The sequence below is a fragment of the Ursus americanus genome, chromosome 21 (genome assembly GCF_024610735.1).
Source record: "Ursus americanus isolate L20-20 chromosome 21, mUrsAme1.1.p, whole genome shotgun sequence".
Lineage (NCBI taxonomy): Eukaryota > Metazoa > Chordata > Mammalia > Carnivora > Ursidae > Ursus > Ursus americanus.
In genome coordinates this window covers 53004511-53021552 of record NC_142147.1, presented here as the reverse complement: position 1 = coordinate 53021552, position 17042 = coordinate 53004511, and the positions used below count along the sequence as shown (strand labels likewise).

Below are 17042 nucleotides of genomic sequence, written 5' to 3'. Positions count from 1 at the left end.
CACTGAAAGTGAGGAGACATGTCCTTCAGGGAGACACGTCCAAGAAGACATAGGGATTTAGAGTCCAGGAGAGAGCCCTGGGCTGGAAACACAAGCTGGAGGCCCCAGCAGAGCCCAGGCAGGTCGTCCCCTTGCACTCAAGTACAAGGCATTTCAGAGGTTTACTGAGCCCGCTTCATGTGCTGTGTCCAAGGCTGGGCTCTGAAAGCACAGGGCGGGACATAGTGCTGGCCCTGCCCTGGGGGAGCTTACAGTCTGGTGGAAATCAGAGTTAGATAATTACAAGGATGATCTTTTTAAAAATCTTTTTTAAAAAATGATTTTATTTATTTATTTGAGACAGAGTGCACATGCAAGTTGGGGCGGGCAGAGGGAGAGAGAAAGGAAGAGAAGCAGACTCCCCTGAGCCCCAGGCTGGGCTTGGTCCCAACCCTGAGCTCATGACCTGAGCGGAAACCAGGAGTCCCACACTTAACCGAATGAGCCACCCAGGTGCCCCATCTTTTAAAAAAATCTTAACCTAAATTTAGTTAAGGAGAACTATTCAAACAGAGAAGGGTACAAATCACAAAGGTTTTACTCAAAAATGTTTCAGAGACTGACCAAGCAGTTAGGACCCAGATCAAGATACAGATCTTTACCGGAAGACCCCAGGAGGTCCCCACTGGCCCCTTCCTGTCGCTACCCCCCAACGGTAACCAGTATCTGGACTAATAATACCAAAGATTAGCTTTGTCTGTTTCTAAACCTTACATCAAAGATGTCACATAGTGAGGACTCTCGTGTCTGGATTCTTTCACATTATGTCTGTAAGATTCTCACACGTGGAACGGAGTTGCTGTTTGCTTCTTCCCTTGCATGAGTACTCTGCAGTCTAACTGTCTTACTGTTGATGGGCACCTGGACAGGTTCCATTTTTTCAGCCGCGGCAGCCATAGCTGCCATGAACATTCTCGTGCACATCTGTTGGACGTCTGTATGCACTTCTGCTGGATACACACCTTGGAGGGAAATTGCTGGCTCTTGTGCTCAGTGTTAGGAGAGAGTGACAAACATTTTCCCAAGGGGGTGGTGCCAATTCTCACCCCCCCCACCGACCCCCAGCAACGTATGAGACTTCCTGTCGCTCCAGTCTTCAGAAACACTTGATATTCTTGTTCAGGGGCCATGGTAATCTTCCCTGTATCTTTCCAATTTTAGGGTATGTGCTGGGACACCTGGGTGGCTCAGTCGTTAAGCGTCTGCCTTCAGCCCAGGGCGTGATCCCAGGGTCCTGGGATCGAGCCCCGCGTCGGGCTCCTCTGCTGGGAGCCTGCTTCTTCCTCTCCCACTCCCCCTGCTTGTGTTCCCTCTCTTGCTGTGTTTCTCTCTGTCAAATAAATAAATTAAATCTTAAAAAAAAAAAAAGGATCTGTGCTGCTGAAGCATACTTGATATTCTTCAAGAAAAAATTTTATTGTGGCAAAGTAGACATAACATAAAACTGTGCACTGTTTTGAGTGTATAATTAGTGGCATTCAGTGCATTCACCTTGTCCAACCATCGCCATCATCCATCCCTGGATGGATGAAATTCTGTACCCGTTAAATATTAATTGTCCATCCACTCCCCCTGCCTCCAAACCCCTTGGTAACCACTATGATTTACTCCTTTTTGTTGTGGTAAAAAAAAAAAAAAAAAAAAAAAAAACCACATACATAAAGTTTACCATCTTAAATATTTTTAAGTGTATGATACAGTAGTGTTAATTACATGCTCGTCATTAAGCTCTAGGAAGCTTCATCTTACAGAACTGAAGCTCTGCCTACTGAACAGCGGCTTCCTACTTTCCCTTCCCTGTGCCCTCTCTACCTTCTGTTTCTAAGAATTTGATTGCTTTAGATCCTGGATATAACTGGAATCAGGCAGTACTTGTCCTTTGGTGATGGCTTATTTCACTTAGTGTAATGTCTTCAACACCTGATGTTCTTGATACTGTTTTTATTATTTTAGCCACACTGTTTGTTTGTTTATTTATTTATTTATTTATTTATTATTTTAATTTATTTATTATTAATTTTATTTGTTTTTATTTTATTTATTATTTATTATTTATTTTATTATTTTTATTTTTTATTATTTTAGCCACACTGTAAATAATAATAATTTTATTATTATTTAGCCACATACTGTTTTTATTATTTTAGCCATGCCGTGGCCCGGCATGGGCGTCTTTACTCGCATTTCCTTGACAGCTGCTGACATTACGCAACTTTCCATATGCCTATGGGCCCTTTGAATATCTCGCTTTTTTATTGGGTTGTCTGCCTTTGTCTTATTGATTTTTGGAAGATCCTTATGTATTCTTTTTATACTATGGATGAATCCTTTGTTCGATACGTGTATTGGGAAATATCTACTCCTGCTGGAGAGTTACATTGAGAAATAGATTTACTTTTAAAAATAATACATGACACCCCTCCCCCCAAAAAGAAGAAAGAAAACAAAAGACAAAATAATACATGTTCCAAAGCTGATATGTCCCTCCATCCTGAGGTAAACGTCACACATAAGGATATACTGAACAACGCCAATGGTGCATTTTTTCCCACTGAACCACGTGCCCATTCTACAGAGGAGGAAACACAGGGAGGAAGCACGGGGAGGTGAAGTGGCTTGCCTGATGGTTGAACTCAGGAATCTAACTGTGACTTTCTGCCACTCCAACAAATGTCACATTCCCATTTATAAGCTTTGGCTCAGAGAGCTGTCAAGTCTTAAGGACTCAGTGCCTGACGTGCATTTCTTCAGAGATGTCCCGTCCGGGCTCCAGTCAGAGCTGGCCCTCCTGGAGGCAGGGGGCGGGTTAGGGTCATCATTTCTGGATCTTGATCTCTGCGTATTCAGTGGTCTCCTGGTCCTGGAAGTTGTGTGGCTTCAGCCCGTGGAAGCTGAGGTTGGCGTAGTGGATCTCCTGCTCGTTCTCTGACGGGGAGGTGGCCACAGCTGGAGGCAGGGGGTCTGAGTGTCTGTCTGACCAGGGTTTGCTCAGGTGATCCTGAGTGGAATGAGGGAAAGGCATGGAAGCTGGCCTTTGGGTCTGGAGAAGGGAAGTGGGGGCTGGGGAACACTTACCCATTTATCCACTTCATGCCCATTTCCTGAGCATTCATTCATCCATTCATTGATTCATTCATTCATTCATTCATTTCATCATAATGGCATCAAATCCGTACAACCCCCACCCCGTGGATGATGTAACTGTTATCCCCATTTTACAGATATGAAAACAGAGTAAGCAAGGTCAAGAAACTCTTCAGCACACACGATCTCTGACCTCAGACAGCCTATCAGGGCAAGGAGACAGTATCAAATTGTCACACACACACACACACACACACACACACACACGTGCAAATGATCTAATTGCAACTTGTGATCTGAGGCACAGAAGCCCCATCCACCAAGGGGCTCTCGGGGTGCTGGGGACAGGCCTGGGATTATTACGGGGAGGCATAATGACAGTCTGCCTGCATAGAACAGGAGAATATTTAAACTGGATCGTGAAACGTGGTTAGGGATCTGGCCAGTGTAAATGGAGAGGGTCAGAGGAAATCATGCATGCAAAGGCACAAAGTCACAGAGAACGAGCCCTGCCTGGGGATAAGGAGCTAATTTTGTGGGCAGGGGCAGGAAGTGGGCTGGAGGCTCAGCAGGGGACAGGTCACAGAACACCAGACCAAGGAAACTGGAGTACGTGTCCAGTACGGTGGCTCCTAGCCCCATGAGCCTACCGAGTACGTGAAACGTGGTGATTCTGAATGGAGATGTGCTGTGAGTGTGAAAAAAACCCTGGCTTTCAAAGACTTAGTACGAAACGAAGAAGAAGAAGGAGGAAGAATGCAGACTATCTCATTAATAATCTGTACATTGATTATTGATGATATGATGGTGAAATAATATTTTGCATATATTGGGTTAAATAATATGTACATGAAAATCGATCTCCTGCTTCTTTCTGCTTTTTAAATGTGGCTTTTAGTAAATTTTAAGCTCACAGGTGTTTGGGGAATTTCTTGCCCAAAGCTTGGGAGGAGAGGTGGAGAGGTGGAGTCTTGGAGGTGAGGCCAGTGACCCAGGGGGGAGACAGTGAGGGCTCGGCAGGGAAGGGGCTAAATGGAAAAAAAGCTTTGCTAAAAGGGAAATGGGTGGCACTTGGCCCATCACTGGCTCTGGCAGATGGAGGAGAGGGGAGAGGGAAAGGTGGCTCTTGGGTCTCTGAGTCGAGAAATCCCGTGGGAGGACCAAATTCGGGGGGGTCAGTGAGGGACTCATCTTTTGGCGTGCTGAGTGAGCCGCCCCAGGCCCCATCCCAGGAGAGGTGTCCAGGTGGGACTCCAGATAGAAAGAGATGCCCTGTCCACGCACCTGGGAGACGGTATTCAAGGCCGGATGGACGCCATCCCCGCGCTCTGCTTTCTGGGTTGATTTCTGTCTGTAGGTCTTCACTCTGAGGAGAGAGATCAGGGCCTTTCAGCCTGGCTGCTCACCGCTGGGAGCCTGGACGGATGGCTGACTGAGGCAGGGCACGAAGGCTGCTGTCTGACTGCAGAGACCAGGAGGAGAACGAATGTTCCCTCCTCCCTGACAGCGGGAGCCCCGTGTGGAGAACAGACTACTCCCAGCCTCGATGTCAGGAGGCTGGATTTCCGATGCCACTTGGACGAACTGTACCCCTCTTTGGCTGCGTCACCTTGCCATACTTCTTCAGCTCTGGGCTTTGAGTTTGGGATATTCTTTGAGTCCCCTCCCCACCCAACCTCCTGAGGGCTTCACCCAAACCAGGCCCACCACTCACGCGAAGAAGATGAGGCAGAGAAAGAGAGCAAGCAGGACTGTAACACCAGCTCCCCAGATGGCCCCCTGAGTCACACCCATCGTGGGCCCTGGTCTCCCTGCAGGTGAGAGACCTAGGGTAAACTCCAGCCCCTCCACGCAGGCCCCTGAGCATCCGGCCTTCTGGAATCCATGACCCAGGGGTGTGTCCACTTCTACCCAGGACTGGCTCCTTTGCACCCCCATGTGATCCCAGCCTCCTGTTCCCCCAGCCCCTCCCTCAACCCCTCCCCCGCCAACCTACAGAGGACTCTGACCTCGAGTGCCCCTTTGCCCAAGTCAGAGCCACTTCTCTCCTCAATGTCTTCTGGGATCCTGGTTCATGCACCCCCTTCCCCGGGCATCACCCTTCATATTTCCCTGACCTGGCAGCAGCAGGACCGCCACGCTTTGTTGCCCGTGGGCGTTCCGGGCCTCGCAGCTGAGTCTGAGGCCGGAGTCCAGAGGCCCGCTGAGGCTCAGGGAGCTGTTGGCCCAGGGCCCCGCAGAGCTGGAGGTGACAGTCCAGGAGGCATTGCTGTGGTTCCCCTCCAGCAGCCCCTCCCCCAGCCGCCAGCGCAGGGTGGGGGCGGGCTGGGCTTGGGAGGAGCAGTGGCAGTGCAGCCCCTCGCCCTCCCAGGAGCAGGAGGGGGGGAGCAGCCGCGGGGGATCTGCGGGAAGACAGGAGAGGGATCAGAGGAGGCCCCGCTCCCTAGGGCCCAGGCCTCCTTCCCAGGCGTGTTCCAACTCACTCTTCACAAGGAGGTTCAGGGATGCTTCCAGGGAGCCCAACAGGTGCTGGGCTCGGCAGACGTATCTCCCATGGTCCTCCAGTTCCACCCGGGGCAAGTCCAGGACCCCAGGATTTGAGGGTTGTGAGGGCTGCAGGATCAGGCTACCCCGGGTCCAGCTCACCCTGGCAGGAGGGCTGCTGTCGTCGACGCAGACCAGGTGCAGGGACTGGCCCTCCTGGACTGGGAGAGATGAACCGTTGCCCAGAGCCTCAAGTCCTGGCAAGACAGAAAGAAAGCTAAGCCCTGGCCCTCACTAGGAGTGTTCTCTCTCTGTCTCTGTCTCTCTGTCTCTCTTCCTCACATCATGTAAATCTGTTTCGGTCAGCCGAAGGGGTCAGGGCTGAGAACAGGCACCACAGCCTTTCCAAGAGGCCCGTGTGCATTCTGTCTTTCTCTAAGATCACTAAGACCTGTCTAATTTAGTTGTGTCTGAGAGTTCACAGTCTTGTGAGCGAGAATCAGATGTCATAGAACAGCACGATGTGTTTTGCGATGGGGGTACATTGTGCTGGGGGAACCCTAAGGATGGGAGGGCTTCCTGGAGGGCTTCCTGGAGGAGGAGAGGCTAAAGTGGCGCATGAGAGGCGCCGGGAGCTGGCCCGGAAGGACATTGCTGGAGGCAGGTGCAGAAAGTGCAGCTATGGGCAGGGCGCGAAATGACGCTGCATGCTCGGGGAAGAGCAGATAAAGTCTGTAAGGCTCGAGCGAATGTGTATGTTTGAGAGTATTGATATGACACTACTGAGGATTCAAAAATACTAACAGGTTGGGGAAAGACAGAGGTATGAAAGGAAATATTGATGCATGTAACAGTGGTTTACTGCTATGTGTTTAACTAGCTCACTGGGGAGGGGGAAGGGGAGGGGAGGAAAAAGAAAGTCCCGATTTGTCAATTTCCTTGGCGTAAATACTTCCCTCTTAGCCGATTTTCAGCATCCAACTAGATGTCATTGAACCCAGAACTGGGAAAACACAGACACAATTGGGTCTCGCCAGCCAGTGTAAGCCAACGCCTCCCCTCAAAACACCATGTTTTTGTCAAACAAAGTCACCATAAGCTAAATCAAAAGGCCATTATTAAGTTGGAAATAAATCCTTTCCACTAACACACAGCTGATTTCCTTAATGTAAAAAGCACTTCTTCAAAGCATTAAGAAAAGGTCCACAAAGAAATACAAATGACTCTTAAACGTAATGAAAGATACACAACCTGTTTACAAAAGGCAAGTTTAAATGACAGTGAATTCACTTAAGAGATGGGCAAGGATGAAAATGTTCAGCAGGTGGGGATTAGAAACAGAACGACTTCCGTGCAGCGTGATTTGGCAGTTTTCTGTAGAAATGACAAACATACCTTTTGATTTGGGACTTTTTGGGAAATTATCTTACAGACATGTGCACATGTATGGGGAATGTTTATACAAGTTATATATACAAATATACAAGTATTATTTGCCTTAACAAAACTCTGGAAACACCATGGCTTTCCACCAATGGGGACTCATGAAGTGGTTTCTAGTATAATATACTTCTAATTGGAAGACCACGGAGTCCTCAGTAAGAATGAAGTTTTCCTGTGTACTCATAGAGACAGCACTGTACCAACGTCACTTACTTAGTTGGGACAAATGCTTCACGGACGTGTTAAGACTTTTAATGACAAGGAAAGCTAGACAAGGGCTTTATGGACACTCTCTGTAGTATGTAAACCTAAAATTACTCCACCATGAAAAGTTTATTAAAAAATAATAGCTAAGTGAGGGGCACCTGAATGGCTCAGCCAATTAAGCGATCAAGTTGATTTAAGCTCAGATCTTGATCTCGGGGTTCTAGAATCAAGCCAAGCCCCACGCATCGTCAGGCTCTGGGCTCCGTGGGCAGTCTGCCTGGAGATTCTCTCTCTCTCCCTCTGACTCTCCCCCCCTCAAACGCACGTGTGTGCACTCTCTCTCTAAAGTAAATAAATAGGGGTGCCTGGGTGGCTCATTCGTTGAGTGTCTGCCTTCAGCTCAGGACGTGATCCCAGCGTTCTGGGATCGAGCCCCGCATCGGGCTCCTCCGCTGGGAGCCTGCTTCTTCCTCTCCCATTCCCCCTGCTTGTGTTCCCTCTCTCTCTGGCTGTCTCTCTCTCTGTCAAATAAATAGATAAAATCTTTAAAAAAATAAAGTAAATAAATAAACCCTTTAAAAAATAATAGCAAAGTGAAATAAGTCAACTGGAAGAAAGACAAATACCAGGTGATTTCACGTATATGGGGAATTTAAGAAACAAAACAAACGAGCAAAGGCAAAAAAGAGAGAGAGAGAAATCAAGAAACAGACTCAACTATACAGAACTAACTGATGGTTACTGGAAGGAAGGGAGTGGGGGGATGGGGAAATAGGTAGAGGGGAATGAGGAGGGCACTTGTAGAGATGAGCCCCAGGTGACGTAAGGAAGGGATGAATCACTATACTGTGCACTTGAAACTTCGGTTGCACTGTATGTTCACTAACGGAATTTGAATTAAAACTTAAAAAAATAGGGGCGCCTGGGTGGCACAGTGGTTAAGCGTCTGCCTTCGGCTCAGGGCGTGATCCCGGTGTTCTGGGATCGAGCCCCACATCAGGCTCCTCCGCTGGGAGACTGCTTCTTCCTCTCCCACTCCCCCTGCTTGTGTTCCCTCTCTCGCTGGCTGTCTCTATCTCTGTCGAATAAATAAAAATAAATAAATCTTTAAAAAAAAACTTAAAAAAATAATAAAGGTACAGAGCGGTGCCTATAGCATGGTGTGTATGTATGTGTGTGTTTTTAAATGTAGATGCATAGGTTGTATTCGGAAAAAACACCAAGAGGGGAGGTACACAGGTACCGAACACTATTTTATTCTTATTCTTTGCTGGGGGCTGGATCGTGTTCCCTTCAAGCTCCTATGTCCAAGCCCTAACTTTCAATATGGTGGTATTTGGAGGCATCTGGATGGACCCTTGGGAGGTGATTAGGGTTCAATCTGGGAGGTGATTAGGTAAAAAATCTTTTTAAATATTTTATTTATGTGTCGGAGAGCGAGCGAGCGCACAAGCAGGGGGAACGGCAGGCAGAGAGAGAAGCAAGCTCTCTGCTGAGCAAGGAGCCAGATGCAGGACTCGATCCCAGGACCCTGGGACCATAACCTGAGCCAAAGACAGACGTTTCACCGACTGAGCCACCCAGGCGTCCCTGGGTTAGTGCTCTTATAAGAAGAAAACACCGCCAGGAAGCAGCTGTTTACCAGGGAGTGAGCTCTTACCAGGAGCAAATAGGCTGGCACCTTGACCTTGGACCTGCCTCCGGAAATGTGAGGGATGAATGTCTGATGCTTCAGCCCCTCAGTCTGTGGCATTTTGTTACGGCAGCCCGAGCAGACCGAGACACATGTTATGCTTACTGTTTTCAACAATAACATTATAGTGTGGAAGGGAATTGTAGGAGCGGGCAGGGTCCGGGTCCTCCGGGGAATGGGGCAAGGTTTGGGAGGAGAGCGTAGCTGGGGCACGGGGGACGGCCACCCCCATCAGGCATGGAGGTCACGCAACACCCTTGAGAGCCGGGTCAGCGGTTGGGAGGGGCCGGTGTGTTAGCGAAGGAGCCAGTGGGGTGCTCCCCACCTCTGCTGCCCCCACACCTGGTCTGAGCCCTTCTCCCACCCGAGTTCTGAAACCCCAGCTCTGCTCTGAAGGGTGCAGACAGACGCCACTTGCACCACAGCCCGAGAGGAGAGGTTGTACCCTACCTGGACCTTCTCCTCGCAATACGCTGATGGTCACGTTCTGGGGCGCATCTGGACAGAGAGACGTCAATGTTTTCAGAGGCAGGAAGGGGAGCATTGGCCCTTTCCCCCCAGAAACTTCAGAAATGGGAAAGGGCCAATGGGTGTTTTCTTTCCCTCCTCCCCAGGATTCCAGCCCCTGCCGCCCCCTCCCCAACACCCCCAGCCCTCAGGGACCCTGGCGTCCCGGCCTGGCTCTCACAGGACACGTTGAGCTGGATGGTCTTCTCCGTGCTCACACCAGCTCCGGGGAAGGTCACTTGACAGGTAAGGTTGGTGCCGTGGTCCTGGGGCCTCGGGGTGAGGGTGAGCACCAGGGACTGGGGAGTCTTGGAGCCCCTGGAGGTGAGGGCCTCCCCGGTCCAGGAGAAGGTGGGCGGTGTCCCCCTCTCACAGGCCCATGGCACGCTACAGGTAATGTTCTTGGGGTGGCCAGATTCTAGGGGCCCCTGGATGTGGATGTCAGGTGTCTGTGTCCGAGCTGAGGAGGAGAGAGACAGAGATCCTGGAGGGGGACCCTGAGGGTGCCCCTAGAAGCAGCCTCTACCTCAGGCCAGCCGTCTCCTCCCCAGCCAGCATGGAGAGCAGGGGTCCCTTCCCAGCCCTGCCCCAGGGGCCCTCAGGATCCATGCATGGGACACGTGTCCTCTCCTTGACCCCACTCCTTACCGGCCACGCGCACGGAGAGCTGGTTCTGTAGGTAAGTATATTTCACATAAGACCCTCTCTCCACCCTAAAGAAGTATGTCCCTGAGTCCCTTCTCCGTGCGTCTCTGATGTCCAGGGAGCAGTTGTAGTCCCGGGGGTCCCCGAGGAGGTGGAATCGGCCCCGGCTCTCCTCCTGCACTTCTGGATTTGGGTCGTTTGTGGCCACGAGAACACGCTGGCTGTAATCACTCCCTTCCCGGAACCAGTAGCCATAAGCTGGGTCATTGTCGGTGTATCCACGATCGGGGTGGGAGAATCTGCAGGGCACACGCACACACAGGCCCTCCTGTACCGTCACGGTCTCCTGCACTTGCAGCCGGAATTCTGAGTCCTGAGCCAGGGACCCTGCGGGGAATCGAGGGTCAGCGGTAGCCCCCGCCCGCCGGGCCCCGCCCCTCGGCCCACTCACCTGCCCACAGCAGGGACAGCAGCAGCGGCAACAACTTCGGGGCCAGAGTCATGGTGCTTCGCTGTCACAGGACAGAGAGGAAGCCCCAGTAGGAAGGCCAGGGCTAATGTCTGGAAGGTAACTAACCACAGAAGAGGAAGTTGGTGCTAGCATGCTGCTGATGACAGCATAGACCTTGAAGATTAACCCCTTCTACTTTCCAGATGGGGTCCCAGCCATCCACCGCCCCCCGGTCCCTGTCTGTGGCCTCAGTTCCCACCAGGAAGGCAGGCACTACCTGGCCAATTACAGCTTCTAGAAGCCCCAGAGGGTCAGTCCTGCCAGTTGTGGGACACAGGAGGGGTGAGCAGGGGAACTTGAGGCATGAAAGATGGGGACAGTTCCCCCCCATCCCGGGTGTAGGAGGTCATGTGTAATTAATGAATGAGCGCAACACCCACATCATGAAGACCGTCTCCTTGCAGGGCCGTGGAGTCAAAGCGGAGATGGACAGACTCTGTCTCTGTTCCTGAGAACTTCCCTAACACCCGAGGAGACAGAGACACTCCAGGCCGTGCCAGCTGCTGTTGGTCCAGTGTGAGCTGGTGGAAACACAGGTTGGGGCTTGTGGGAAACACCATTGCTCTGTGCGGCCAGAAGGTGAGTTCCCAGATATGCACGACCAGAGTGGACGGGGACCAGGGCTCCCGGGGGGTCCGGGGCTTGCTGACCAGCTCACAGCCCCCTGCTCCAGACATCCCTGGTGCTGCCCGCACAAGGCCACAGGGCATTTGCAGCAAGATGATAACACAGCATGATGTTGAGGGAGAATGCCCAGCCATGCCTGGCCCTCCTCCCCTCCCGCCTCAGTTTCCCCAGCGGTCACATGGAGGGATCGCAATACTCAATTCTTGTCTGTGGGAGAATAGGAGGAGAGCAGTGGGCACTTTCTGCAGACTTGGGTATGGCCATCCTGCACATCAAATGTCTGGCCCTGCCCGTTCCTCAGTGGTCACTCTGAGTCCTGCCTTCGGTAAGGAGTTCCTGGTGGACGGCTCTGCCCTAGGGCTCCCTCATCTGAGGCCTGCAGCGAAGGGATCATGTGTACCAGATGGCTCTAGCTCGGGCCTGTCTCCGTCACTGTGCTGTCTTGGGAAGCGGTTTAACTCTGTGCGTAGCTGGATGCCTGTACTCACGGGGTGCTACGGGCTGAATTGTGTCACCCTAAAATTCATATTTTCATTTCCTAACCCTCAGTACCTCCAAACATGACAGTCTTTGGACAGAAGGTCTTTAAAGAGATCATTAAAGTAAAATGAGGCCATTGGGGTGGGGTCCATTCCAACAGGACTGGTGCCTTTCTAAGAAGAGGGGATTAGGAGGGATGCCTGGGTGGCTCAGTCGGTTAAGCGTGTGCCGTCAGCTCAGGTCATGATCCCAGGGTCCTGGGGTCGAGTCATGCATTGGGCTCCCTACTCAACGGGGAGTCTGCTTCTCCCTCTCCCCCGGCTCATTCTCTCTCTCTCTCTCTCTCTCTCACTCACTCAAAAGTAAATAAAATTAAAGAAAAAGAAGAAGGAGGAGGAGGAGGAGGGGAAGAAGAAGAGGGGATTAGGACACAGACTTGTACAAACAGGAGACCACATGAGCAGGGGGGAACCAGCCACCTACAGACCAAGGAGAGAGGCCTCAGAAGGAACTAGTTCTGTCCACAATGTCTAGCCTCCAGAGCTGCGAGCAAATGAACTTCTGTTAGTTAAGCCACCGGGTCAATGTACTTTGTTATGTTAACCCCAGTAAACCGATGCACGGGGTTTTCGAGGAGATGGACGTGTTCATACAGGTCAAGTGCTCCGTGCGGGCTGGTGCGGCCCACCCTGGACACAGTCCACACAGTGGCCAGTGGCCAGTCTGTAGGATGGGGTCACCCCAAGGACGGAGAAGGGAAGGGACGAGTTTGGTAATTGGAGGAAACATCTGCTTCACTTTTGGCTCTGATCTCTGCCTTGCTCTGACTTAGCCCCGGGCACACTTCCGCTTCTGTCCGCAGGACAAGACAGTGTCCGTGGGCCTCTGCTCCAGCTGGCCCCTCTGCTGGCTGAGCCCGTCCTGCTGCAGCCTGGGCGCCTGTCTCCCATCTGCTGAGCGGTGGGTCCTGGGGGCTGGGCTGAGGTAAGGCTGACCCTGGTCTATTGGTCTATTTGGCCTGAGAACCAGGGCCCCAGGCCTCCCAGGGCAAAGCTCCCAGCGTGAGGAGCCAATGGCTAACATCTCGTCTTGTGTGGCTGTGGTGTAAGTATGTGTGAGTGTGTCTGTTGTGTTTGTGTATCTGTGGCACGTGTGTCTGTGTGGATGCATGTGTGTTTGTGTCTGCGGTCTTTATGCGTGTCTGTGGTGTGTGTGTATTTCTTTGGTCTGTGTACCTATGTGTGTGTGTGCTGTGTTTGTGGTCTGTGTGTACATGTCCGAGCTGTGTGTGTGTGTGATTTCTCTGTGTGTATTTTGAGGTGTGTCTGTGTCTCTGTGTGTGTGTGTCTGTGTGTATGTTTGAAGTTCACGTGTGTCTGTAGGTCTGTGTCTTCTGTGTGTGCACATTGGAGTTGCGTGTCCGTGTCCACATAGGTACCTGTGGTGTGTGTGTATGTGTGCACACTCAAATGTCAATTTCTCAATGACAACATCCATGCACGACACATTGACGAGTATAAACCATTTCATATTCCCTCTGTATCTTTCTCTATTGTTGTTCTTCAAACTCCTTATCACAAATCAAAGTAACATATAGTCTAGGGGCGCCTGGGTGGCGCAGTTGTTAAGTGTCTGCCTTCGGCTCAGGGCGTGATCCCGGTGTTCTGGGATCGAGCCCCACATCAGGCTCCTCCACTATGAGCCTGCTTCTTCCTCTCCCACTCCCCTGCTTGTGTTCCCTCTCTCGCTGGCTGTCTCTCTCTGTCAAATAAATAAATAAAATCTTAAAAAAAAAAAAGTAACATATAGTCGACTTAATTATTCTTGGTCTCTGCTGCCGTTAAAATATAAGCTTCACAAGGGATCTGGTATCTCTCATTTACTGCTGAATCCACTCTGGCTAGAAAAATGCTTGGCATACATTAGGTGATCAACGAATATTTACTTAAGGAATTGTAAGGATATTGGGACGCCTGGCTGGCTTGGTCAGTGGAACATGTGACTCTTGATCTTGGGATTGTGGGTTCGAGCCCCACGTTGGGTGTAGAGATTACTTAAAAGATGAAATCTTTATTAAAAAAAAGAACTGGGGACACCTGGGTGGCTCAGCCGTTAAGCGTCTGCCTTCAGCTCAGGTCATAATCCCAGGGTCCTGGGATGGAGCCCCACATCGGGCTCCCTGCTCGGCAGGAAGCCTGCTTCTCCTTCTCACAATCCCCTTGCTTGTGTTCCCTCTCTCGCTGTCTCTCTCTGTCAAATAAATAAATAAAATCTTTAAAAAAAAAAAAGTGATGTAAATTTTTTTAAAATTAAAAATAAAAAAAAAGAATTGTAAGGATATTTAGAATAAACAAAATAAGATTTCTGGCCATCTGCAATGAAAAAGTATGTATTCTTTAGTGCGTACCCTTCTGGGGTTATTTGATTCCAGCATTTTATTACCTTTGAACTATTTTAAATGCTATAATTTATGGATAACTAATAGCAATGCAAATAATTCTTGTCCATAGACATATATAGACATTCTGTCTGCTTGGCGGGGGCGGGGGTAGGGACTCGGATCCCCCCACCAAGCCACTTTCACATGCATTCACAAATTCATTTCAATATTCCTTTACTCCATATCAATTTGGGCATGTTTAATTTCTGCCTGGTTCCCTCATTCATGAGTTAAATAAAATGGGGAGTTGCTGTTCAATGGATATCAAGTTTCAGTCCTGCAAGGTGAAGAAGTTCTAGAGATCCTCGGAACAACACAGTACGTTAGTTAACACTAGTACACTTAAAAATTTGTTAAGAGGTTAGATCTGATGCTATGTGTTTTTTGCCGCAATAAAAAATCTCTAACGCATGTTTATTTTGTATCTTTGAGGGTCATGATGTTGCCTTTAAAAAAATCTTCCTTTGATAGAATAAACAAACAAATTCGTTTGTACCTCTGGGCGTGTGTTGGCTTTTTGGCTGGTAGTGTGTTCTAGGCCTTAGAAACTGGTCCCTGCCCCCTGCGCCAAATAAGATGGACCATGTAACAGCTTGAGTTCCTCTTAAAGGGTTTTGCTATTTCCACTTGGGCAACTGGAAACCAATGGAGGCTTCGAAGCTGAAAATGATACTTGGGTTTTTAGAATTCCCTCTGGCTTCTCTGTGGAAAACAGATTAGGGGTGGGCAGAGAGCGGGTGAGGAGATGAATTTCCTTGACTGTGTATTTATGTTTCCAAGATAAAAAGTGAGTCCTTGGAGGCCAGAATGTGCATTTTTCACAAGCAGTGTAGACGCGCTTCACGCACAATAATGATAAATTTCATAGCAGGTGATAAATATGTGTCAAGTGGCAGCATTTACATAAATGTAAACACACGAACAGCAGAATCTTGCTTAAAGTATTGTTTTAATTTTGGTAAAGAAAATTACCTATAGGTGACTTTCCTCTCCTTGCATCTATTCACTCACAACCATAGGAAATAGTTTGGAAGACCAGAAATGAAAGGTGAACAAAAATTTGTTTGTTTGTGTAGGGGAGGGCAAAATTAGCAAAGTGCCTCTCTATTGTGTGGAGAGGGATTAAGGGTGGGGAGAGAGGTTTGGGAGACAATGGACACAGTGCTCCCATGCCTGGCCCCTCCCTTTGGGCTCCCCTGTCCAGGATTTTCCCTTATCCTAAGAGACAAAGCAGCTCAAGTTTTTCTCATCCTTCCTTTTCTAGAGGTCTCCAACCCTGTCAGAGAAAAGCTGAGTGAGGTCACTGTCCTGTAGAATGCTGGCTCTGGGGGTGAGCAATGGTGAACCCTGTTCTGGTGTTTGGGGGACTCAGATAAGGGGTTGCCTGGGAAGGAGTCTGATCACCTGGTGTAGTAGAACCTGGAGGGACCCTAGGGGAGGGGGCTGGTGGAAGTCAGCCCCCACACGGGCATTCCTGAGCAGGGGAAGGACCAGAAAGAGAGGAACACAAATGGGAAGATGTTGGATGGGCATGAAGTTCCTGTTTACAGTCTATCAACAGGACCCAGACTTACTGCTACTTACCAACTCTGGGGCTCCAGACAGCCTGGGCTAGTAACTGCAAGAATCACCTGGGCGGAGGTGGGAGACTTGGAGTGGTTGAGTCCACCTATCGAGGGACCAGAAGCCTCCAGACAGAAATGTGAGAAAACACGGAAAGAGGAAAAACCCATCCCAGACTGGAAGAGTGAAAATCAATTCAAATGGAGAAAGAAAAAAAAAATCTTGAAGTTATTCAGGCTTGGTAGGAAGCCAGTTACAAAACTAAATGGAAACCTTATTTCTCCCAAGGTCTTAAAACAGCTCTAAATGCCATAAGAACCCCCTTAGGTCCCCTTACTACTTTCTTGCCAACAATGTCCCAAGACTGGCCTTCTTATTACCTCTAATTACTGGGGACATCCATGCCTAAACCTCACCTTGGGACAGCACCCAATCCCTGGTTAACACCTTCTGAGAGCAAAGAGCCCAAGTCCGAGGAGGGAAGCATACCCTACAAGGTCCCAGACACCCCTGACCGGCATCATTGACTTAGGATGTCACCAGACCCTTCCGCAGGTTCCTCCCACTCTGCACTGGGAGCTGATAAATGGTTGGCACCCTGGGGGCTCTCCATCCAGCAGGAGACACTGACCCCTGGAGAGTCCCAGGGAGGGGAGTTGGTGCTGTCCGCGGTGCTGAAACAGGGTCATGCTTTGAGCTCAGGTACCTACCTCCCAGCTCAGCAGCAGTGACCCAGATGCTTGTGTCTGGGTTTGGAGCCAGGAGCAGAAAGGGGTGGGGATGGATGGATCCAGGGAAGCAGACAATCAGGAGTGGGGAGTGCCGGCCTCCTCTCTTTTCTCCACGGCCACCTCTCCTGTTCACTCTCAACCTATTGTTCCTCCTGTGGATGAGGTCTGTCTGCCCCATCTGGCTGAGCCTTCTTGCTAAGGCCCTCTGCTTACTGGCCTCTTGTACTGTTCCTTTAAATAATTTGCTTCATCACACACACACACACACACACACACACATCTTCTGAAAGTGAGGAGGCTAGTCTTCACATTTGACAAAGGAGAAAACTTAGGGTCAGGGTCAGGAGTCTTAGACATTATGCCTGGATCCCTTTCTCCTTTTCTGTCCACCTGCTCCAGTGCCTCCGAGCAGGAGAAGATATCTCAAGTCTGATGGAGAAGGTAAGTGTTTCCTGGACACATATTTCTGCCTCCAATTGATCCCCCTTGTTGGTGGTGTTGGGCCTGCCTGATTGTCAAAAGGGCTCCCCTCCATGCAGGAGAGAAATGGCCCTACCTGGCTGCCTTCTGTTTCTGTCAGAATTTGGG

At 50.0% G+C, this 17042-nt stretch overlaps 1 protein-coding gene and 1 pseudogene across 1 annotated transcript; both read right to left on the bottom strand.

Annotated features, from left to right (window-relative positions):
* Positions 1–1116: 1116 nt before the first annotated feature.
* LOC148108313 (U6 spliceosomal RNA) lies at positions 1117–1217 on the bottom strand (annotated as a pseudogene).
* Positions 1218–2405: 1188 nt separating this feature from the next.
* Positions 2406–10690, bottom strand: LOC123777970 (sialic acid-binding Ig-like lectin 5). The gene is made up of 9 exons (XM_045775074.2): positions 10554–10690; positions 10106–10489; positions 9639–9917; positions 9401–9448; positions 5607–5864; positions 5241–5525; positions 4838–4934; positions 4408–4489; positions 2406–3037 (listed from the first exon to the last, which is right to left on the bottom strand). The coding sequence occupies exons 1-9, from the start codon at positions 10603–10605 to the stop codon at positions 2855–2857; spliced, it is 1668 nt and encodes a 555-aa protein (XP_045631030.2). The 5' UTR covers positions 10606–10690; the 3' UTR covers positions 2406–2854.
* Positions 10691–17042: the final 6352 nt, after the last annotated feature.

Bases quoted from the DNA above. Each gene is read 5' to 3' on its own strand.
- LOC123777970 (XM_045775074.2), bottom strand. From the start codon at position 10,605: ATGACTCTGGCCCCGAAGTTGTTGCCGCTGCTGCTGTCCCTGCTGTGG. The intron at 9,449-9,638 runs GTGAGAGCCAGG...CTCTCTGTCCAG, and splicing joins CATCCAGCTCAACGTGTCCT to ATGCGCCCCAGAACGTGACC. The intron at 3,038-4,407 runs GTGCGTGGACAG...CATTCCACTCAG, and splicing joins CCTTGAATACCGTCTCCCAG to GATCACCTGAGCAAACCCTG.